Source organism: Gopherus evgoodei, chromosome 19, assembly GCF_007399415.2.
Source record: "Gopherus evgoodei ecotype Sinaloan lineage chromosome 19, rGopEvg1_v1.p, whole genome shotgun sequence".
NCBI classification, from domain to species: Eukaryota; Metazoa; Chordata; order Testudines; family Testudinidae; genus Gopherus; species Gopherus evgoodei.
This window is the reverse complement of record NC_044340.1, coordinates 11774910-11783654: the sequence shown is the minus strand read 5'-3', so window position 1 is coordinate 11783654 and position 8745 is coordinate 11774910. Positions and strand designations below refer to the sequence as shown.

The 8745-nt window shown below is 47.3% G+C and overlaps 1 protein-coding gene across 1 annotated transcript; it reads left to right on the top strand.

Moving 5' to 3' along the window:
* The first annotated feature begins 3194 nt into the window (after positions 1-3194).
* SPATA19 (spermatogenesis associated 19) lies at positions 3195-8278 on the top strand. Its single transcript, XM_030538377.1, has 6 exons — positions 3195-3389; positions 3492-3548; positions 4490-4594; positions 5848-5939; positions 6481-6558; positions 8194-8278. The coding sequence occupies exons 1-6, from the start codon at positions 3195-3197 to the stop codon at positions 8267-8269; spliced, it is 603 nt and encodes a 200-aa protein (XP_030394237.1). The 3' UTR covers positions 8270-8278.
* The last annotated feature ends 467 nt before the right edge of the window (positions 8279-8745 follow it).

Genomic DNA, 8745 nt, shown 5'->3' with positions numbered 1-8745 from the left:
GTTTTTGAAATTGCACAGATGCACACAGCAAAAATATTCAACCTGAGCCCGAATGGCAACTAGAGGGTTAATTTTTAACTTCAGGTATGTTATTCAAGAGAATAAAATTAAAAAAAAAAAAAAAAAAAAAAGAGAAGAGAAACAGAACACTATTTTTTCAGTAAGCTTTTTTTTCCTGTAAATGATTTAGAAATAAATCCAAGACATGATGGTGCTGTACCAAAGCCTTATAAAAAACTTTATTCTGCGCTCTATGTAATCTCTCTCTAGCTGTATTGTTGCTCTCAGCTTCTGTTTTTGTGAAGGTCTGTGAAATACCAGCAGGGGGCAGTAAGGACTGGGACGTGGTCCTGGAAGTTTAGCTAGTGATGGTGCTTTTGTCACTTGGGAGCCCAGGGCAGGAGCCCTCATTCCTGCTGGGGGAGGACATTGGTTAAATTTTGTTCAGTTCCTGACTTTGTAATGAGGGGAGGAAACAGAGATGCTCTCCCCAACTGGGTGCTAATCTCTTCTTGGCAGATAAATGTAACCTCCTGGGGGATAAGGACAACTCCTCTCCCCTCCCTGACTGCCTCCCGGGAAGCTGACTATGCAGAGAACCCCCAGGAAGCTGAGTGTTTCCCTTTGAGTCTTTGGGGCCCAATTCATTTCTCTCTCACTGATTCACCGTGCTTTTGACGTCAGTGGAGATGCCCAGGCGTTACAGAGAAGGGAATTTGGCACTAGTGGGAATGCAACCCACTGGTACTGAGAAATCTTCCAACTCGGCCATTCTGGCACTATACCTCATTTGGCCAAAGCAGACACAGACCTTCCCTGGTTCTCTGTCAGTATCTAGCACCTCCCTCTCGCCCCAACACTTTCTTTCCCTGTCCCAAATGAAGAGCTAACCTGCTTGGCATTCACTGGAGGCAACGCCTTGCTGCTTCTAGTTTTGTGGCTCTAAGCAATAAACCCACTCTGTCTGCCAAGGATGTTGGGCCCCTTAGGCACCTGGACTACTACCAATTTAAAAACATAGTCTAATAAACATTGGAGGAGAATTAATTTGAAGCCCTGCCTTAATGTGACTGGCTTGTCCCCAGACCTTCACTTGCTGGTATTTTAAGGCCTGCTGAGTACTAAACGACTCATCACCAGTAACATTGCATGTCCATAGATTGGTTGTGTTTTTTTTTAAATATACCCAGTTAAGAAATTATGGCAGTGTTGGAATGTTAAGTAAAACTAGCCATTCTGTAGGAGAATGATGGGTTTTGGAATTGATCAAGTTTAACATTTAATTGCTCCTCATGTAACATTACTTTGCTTCAGAAATGTTTTGTATTTTGATATAAATAAATATTTGCTTAAAAAATGGTAGCTTGAGGCCTTTTTTCATTTTTAGTTTCTTCGTGTTTTGGTTATCCCAGCTCTGGGGTCATGTGCTCTTGTGAAATCCCTTCAGCTCTCTAGTGACATCTCTTCAGTCAGTGTTCCAGCTGATGAGACTTTGGGAAGATTCCATCACTGTCCTGTAGGTAATGTTGAGTGAAACTTCCCTGGTCCATGTGTTGTTGCTACCATTGGGGTGAGCGACTGGCAAATTGTGATTTGGCAGCATCTTACAGTCACGTTACCCTCATGCGGCAAAAGTGTAAATGATGACAGGGCTCAAGAGAAGAAACTGAACTGAAGTTCTGGGCCCACCTAGAAAGCGCTGTCCGCTCCAGCTACCTCTCTGCAGCCTTAAAGAGAGAAGGTTCTTGGTGTCCCCGGTGTTCACATAGCTGGGACACTGCTGGCTGTTACCGAGTGCTGCCAGATCAGTCATGGCAGAAGTCTGACCTTTCAGAGGAGCCCTGGGAAGTCTATGGGAATGGACACCCGTAACTGAACTAAACCATTGGCTCCAACCTTCCTTTTCTTGGAATCCCCCTTTTGATAGACTGGTGGGCATCTCCTCAGGTCATGCCCTGGCACAGTTCCTGTGTCCCTATGTCTTTTTTTTGCCATCAACCACACAATCGTTAGCTCTAATGATTTAATGGCAGCTTGACACCTAACTTCCAACCATGCTGCTAAAAGTAGAGGGTTTTGTTTTTTGTTCTTGCTTCAAATATGAGTAACATTTTGAAAACCCCAACATTTTGAGCAGAGTTGAGCAATTTTTCCTGTACAAATACTTCTCCATCTAGGCATGTCAGAAAAGGGCTTGTGTGGTGTTTAGGGAGCAAGGCCCTGTACCAAACAGCAATTTAGCAGCTTTCAACTTGGAAGTTCCCTAAGTTCTTTCCAAAACCTGTACTGGAACCACTTTGCCCATTGCTGAAATGCAGACATCTCTAGTGTGGGATACGACAGCTGTTTTCACAGTGACGTGACACAGAATGTAAAAAATCCCATAAAAGATGCTGCAAGGATTTACGGGGGTAGACGGCAATACTCAACGATACCTAGCTAGCTAGAAACTGGAATGCCCTCAGGGGAATGGGGTTAATACCTCATCTTTTGTGAACAGTACTATGGGATCTTTACTGATCAGTGCCTCCATTTTATGTATCTTGTGGAAAAAATGGCACCTCTACTAGCACAGTGCCTCTGAGCACAGGCTGGGGTGTTGACTTGATGATGAGCCACTGGAAAGGAGATCACCACACCTTCCTGTAGCACCTAGGGGTTCCTTGTTACCCTCCACTAGGAGTAAAATATCTTCCAGTAAACACACTTGCCTCAAAAGCATTGGATGGCCCCAGGGCTCTGGCCTGGGATTTGTAAGACCTGAGTTCAATTCCCAGCTCCACAGTGAACACCATATGTGACCCCGGGCAATCACATAATGCCTCAGTTTCCCCATCTGTAAAATGGGGAGAGCACTTCCCTCCTTGACGGGGGCTGGGAGGGTAGAGCTCAGGGGCTGAAAGGAGTTAGGTGACCTAATGCCACTGACATGTTAGGAACCTAATGACTCCCTTAGGTGCTTTTGAAAACCGGCACAGTGCTCCAGCACCCCTGGTGAGGAGAACCTACATACCACAGAGGGGAGGAGCCCAGTAACTTCCAAGGAAGGGCTAGAGGCTTCAGAAGGGGAAAACACAGGAGCCTCCGCCTTGCGTCTTTTGTGAGTGGGGGGAACAGCACAGGGAGGCACTCAGCTGCTGCTGCCACCTACCATTGTTACAACATCAGCAGTTGCTGTGCCACGGAGCCTGGTGATGCAACAATGCTGCCCCCTCAGACAGGAGTCTTACTGCAGAGGCCAGTTCCTGTGGAAGAGGGGAGCTGAGGCTGTGAGGGAGGACTCGCCTCCCAGGGGAGAGGATCCCCCTAGGATGATTATTTCCACGTGGGGCGTGTACATCTTGATGTGTAAATCCATTGGCCGTCGGTTCCCACCCAGCAGGGCTCCGGTAAGGGGGCGATGGGGTTATTCTCTGCCTTAGCTGTGAGCTCCCCATTCTGGGGGGATGCACAGCATTCATGCCAGCCTCACCCTGTCTGATTCCTTGCAGGACATTAAAGTCGTGGAGACAGAGATGCTGTCTGTGCTAGAGCACTGGCTGAGGAAGGTGAGGATGAGAGCCAAGAGTAGCAGCATGCCTGAGTTAGAGTGAGATCCTAGCCAATAAGATGCCAGCAAGGACGGTAACCAGGGAATGGGTACTGTGTTAGCACCCAGATGGCAAAAGGGGGCACTAAGCCCTGATTACTAAGCCTGGACACTGAATCAGGGAGGATTTTAATACTTAGGTACCTTCCTAAGCCTAGAGGTGGGCTTGGGGGGCAGGATCAGATTCTAGATCTGATGCATCAATACATTGCTACTTAGTGGGGGGACCCTGAATTTTAATGCTTGGTTACCTGGATGCTAACTAGGAGGGAACCAAGTTGAATGCCCAGTTGTCTGGATGAGTACAGACTAAGTACTTGAGTGAGTACTTGAATGATAACCAGGACGGAGGGGAGAAATGTGGTTTTCATGCCCATCTGACTCAACATTGGGGTTGTAACCACTCTTGTTATGAAAAAGAAAACCTTGGTGAGGAGACTGTCCCCCAACACAGTGGAAAGGCTTGCATTTTTGATCCTCAGCTGTGAAATGGTATTTTTGGGCCTTCGGCTCATCCCTGCTTGGAGGGTACTTTGAAGCCAAAGGCTCTGAAATCATTACTTTGCCTAAACAGACACTACGGTGGATCTTCATATTTGATACACGCCCAGCTAGGAGGCAACTTTCTAGCCTTCTAAGAGGACTGGTTTGGCAGGTTCCACTTTTCCACCCTTCTGTATTGTGAAGATGAGATGGTACCTGCCAGGAAGCAAGGGGCCCAAGTGTTTTCCCTACATGGATAGTTGCTTTGTTATTAGCCCTCAGTTATCAAGAAGTATAAAGTAAAGCCCCAAGTGCAAAGAGCCATTGAGGTCTGATACCTGCACAGTTGATCTAGTCACTGCTCTCCCTCAGGAGTTGCAGGCGAGGAAAGATACTGTTATTTTGCTTCCCTTTCAGATTGAAGAAGAAGCTTCCAAGATCTTCAAGCAGAAAGTGGAAAACAAGGCAGAAACCAAAGCAACCCCTTCTGCTGGCCAAGGTGCAGGGATGACAAAGTCACAGGTATCACCTTGGGACAGTGTCCAGGGGGCAGTGTGTGGAATGAGAGATGGATGCGTCCTGTGACACGGTACAGGAGAAGGTGGAAGAAACAGAGTCTGAGTGGCATATGCCTAGTGTTAAGACACTTCCCCCACATGGTGCTATGGGTAGCGTGGGCCAGCGTGTCCAGTGGGATTACACCAGGGAGGCGTTAGGTGCTCCAACACCTTAACAGTGGATGAGGTCTGAGAACCTCAACAGAATAGGAAACAATACTGGGTTTTCCTTCTGCTGTTGATACCAAACTTGGCTTTGCAAGTGAAACCATGGTAGCAATAGATGGCTGGACTGTCTGTCATCCCCTGGAACTCGGATTAAAGCATTCCTTGTGTTCGTACACCAAACTTCTTGGGCAGCTGGGCCAGGTTCTGAACAGTTCATCACACACAGTCAGGGCCAGATTTTCAAGAGATTTCACCCCCCACCCTTTTGGCATCCTCCAAACAAGGGTCACATTTTCAAAGTGCTCAGCAGCCGGCTTCTCCTGGCATGCCACATACATGCTGAGCTCTTTTGAAAATCTGGCCCTTGCTGGTTAGAATGGAGTCCTTCTCCACAGAGGATAAACTACCCAGGCAGTAATTCCCATCTTCATTTTGGTTTGGCTCATGGTTTCCTTCTTTCTCTGCAGTTTAAGGGGCTAATCAAATATCAGCTACAAAAGTGCAAGGTGACCTGATAAGGAATGCTTATCCTCCTGTGTAGATAGCATTATATACAGATAGGTAATTGCATTATCGTTTTCCTCAGCTTCCTCTGAAGCATTAGTTGACCTTTGCCAGAAGCAAGATTTAGTGACTGGTCCAATGTGCATTGAAATCAACTGAAAGACTCCGATTTGACGTCCATGGGCTTTTCCCTCGTACCATGCACACCAGTGGTTCCCTGTGATGCATAATGATACCAGGATACAGACTTGCTTCAGCAGTGGTTTGATCCAGTAGGGCAAATCCTGCTCTCCCACTATGTTCCACATGAACTTGAAAAGCAACCTTTCCACATAACTGAAATGTCACTGCATTGTATTCCGGGGTAATACGCACTTCTCAGCTGCATTTGGCATTAGCCATTGTGGTCTTGTTAATGCTGATATAAAGTAGATAGTAAAGGGCTTTTTTTTCCTGGTTAAGACTCTGAGCTGCATTTAATCCTAATTCCCTTCATGCCAAGGTTTGCTGCTGTGGATAATATCTGCTCTCCCCTGTTTTTCCTAGTCTGTTCAAGTCTCTAGCACGAAACTGCCAGTTTTGTCATCTAGCCGCGGTCTTCTGGAGGAGAGGACAAAGATCCAGTTCATAAGATGGAGGTAGAGTCCCTTGTAGCTATCCTCTAGGAAGAGGCAAAGGGTCTGATTCTGCGAGGTACTGAGCTGGAGTATGAAAGGGGAAGCCCCACTGAATTGAGCGGGGAGAAAAGGAGAAGGCATTGAGCATCAGTGGGAGCCAGGATGCTCAGGACTGGACCAAAAGACCAGAACTTCAGCTGGTGTACATCACTGCGGTGAACTCAATGGAGCTGTGCTGATTTATGCTAGCTGAGGATCTGGCTGAAAGTGGGCTGTGTTTGGTCATGGAGCTGTGGAGTTATATATACATTTAAAAAAACGAATCACAACCTTTTACAGCATCATACTTACATGTCAGCAATTTTGATCTCTTGGGTTCTGCTAGAACTAATGAGCAGCACTTTTATCTTGGAGGATACAGACCTACCATTGGGTATACTGGGATAACACAAAGATCGGGGACCTGTGCAGAACTGGGTTTGGGTGGCATGCTGGATGTTTTTTATTGGTGACCAGGCCAGCATCGTAAAACCACCTCAATGGACTTGTGTGGTTCTTGCAGTCAGACCCGGGTCTATCGAGTATCAAGTGACATGAGGAACGAAGCCATGCGGGAGAGATTGGAACAAGTGCGAAACAGGTGAGATCCTCTTGGCAGGGTCCTTTAAACCCCTGCCAGCCCATACTCAGGTCATGCCCAAAGGCAAGAGGTGCTGCCCCCATCCACAGGAAGACACGGTCCCTGCCTCAAAGAGCTCATGGTCTTGGTGCTGAGCACTCTGGATTGTTTGCAATGGGACTAGGCCCTTGCTGGAGTGGGGCCACTGTGCTGGAGCCCTAGGGTGGTAATGTCAGGATCCTGGGTAAAGGTAGGCAGGGCTAGGGGTAGGCACTTGGAATTCCAGAACTGAAATGGGTCAGAGCCAGTATCAGGGTCAAGAGTCAAGCTGAGGTTCGAGTCAAGACAAGGATCTGAGCTGAGGGTCAATACCAGATTATGGAGTCAGGGTCCCAGGGGTCGTTGGGGAATCAGAGCCGAGATCAGTCCCAGGAGCTCAGAAACAGAGAAGCAGGCCGGTCATGGAAGCTAGCTGCGTTGCCTGGACACATTCTGGTACACCTCGTTGGTTTTGTCCCTATATAAGCCCATCAGGGACTGCTAAGACCAATCTTTTAGATCACTTGAGGTGGAACTTCCTGTAGTGTTGAACCTCTGCAGATTGTGGTTGCGGGGAGTGGCCAGGTTACAGTTGCTGCTGCATGGTACTGTGGGGATGTTGGTTGCCTAGTAGCCCTGCAGGCCTGGGTTCAAGTTGTACTGATCCTTAAAAATATGGATGTGCAGCCAGATATTCCAAGTGGGACCCCAGTGAAAACTTCGCCAGGCCTCCATAATAGGGAGAGAATTCAGACACGTTTGCTGCTGTCCATATTTGTCACCACTTGGAAATCCAACAAAAGTCCTCTAATCCAGGTGTTCTTCCAGAAGAAGAGAGCCCAAGTTCCTTGGCTATCCAGAGTCCTCACTGGCTAGAGAGATCAAGCCAATGGTCACCATGCTACTAGAGCTGTTCTAGCTGGAAATTAACCCCTTGTCTCCTTTTGCATGACAGAAGAACAAGGGGACTTTCAATTAATTGCAATTTGGAAAATTCAACACATCCTTTTTCTCTCTACATGTGATTAGACTGCCCCAGGATGTCATTGAGACGAAAGAATTAAATAAGGCCAAACATTTATCTGGATAAGAAAAATATTCAGTGATATTATAGTTAATACAAAAAGAAAAGAATTTTGGAAGGGATAACCACTCCCTGCTTTAGGGTTTAAACCAGACTCCAGTGATTTGGGGCTGTGGCGAGGCCTTTGTGGGGGCAGATTATCCCACATCAACCTGTTGTAGGGCTCTTGCACCTTCCTCTGAGGCATCTGGTGCTGGCTACTTTTAGAGACAGGATTCTAGATTAGATGGCTCATGGGTCTGATCCAGTCTGGCAGTGCACATGAAATTCTAACTTCTACCTCTGCAGACTCAACTGCAACATCTGCTTTCTCCATGTTTTTACCAGTTGGAGATTGAAACATAGATCCCCCTAAATGACATCCAGGTGCAGGAAACCCAATTCTGCAGTTAAGTGGCAGCACATTTTGAGTTCTGGCCAGCGCTCAGATCCTGCAGTGATGGTCACCTGTGCAAAGCCGCGAGATGGATGGATTGAAGTCCTCCCCAGTGCATTGCTTGGTCCAACACCTCTCTAAATTCTTGTTTTTTCAGCGTGTCCCAGGTCATGCTTCAAGCAATGCAGAACAACAGGTCGAACACTGAGATCCGAGCCACGCTTTCGAGCTAAATATAGCAGGTAAGGTGTGTAGGTCGGGTAGAACATTGGAGATGAGTCTCAACGCATTCCTTAATTCAGTGCTCCTAGCTTCCTCAAACCTGCCACCGCCATAGACCTGACCCTAGAGAGTCCTCTCTTCCTGAGGTTAGAAAGGAGCTTGTTTTCCATTTTAATCCAGCCCTGAGTTTCTTCCTATCACTGCTTCTTCACCAGCTGGCCTCCCCCAGCTAGTTCCTGGGCTGAGAGTAAATTTAGGCCCGCGATGAAGGGCTAACATTTTGTACTGAGACATGTAGGTCCAAATAAGCGAGCATCAGGATAACAAATAAAAGTGATTTCCCCTAGAGTGAATTATGCCAAGATTCCCTCCTGGCCTCTATTGCCTTTGCTGCAGACCTGGGGCAAGACAAGTTGTGACCTCATGGTGCACCTGGTCTAGGCATCGAGGGGCATCTGAAATTTGGACCCTCGCTGGCCTTCTCTCT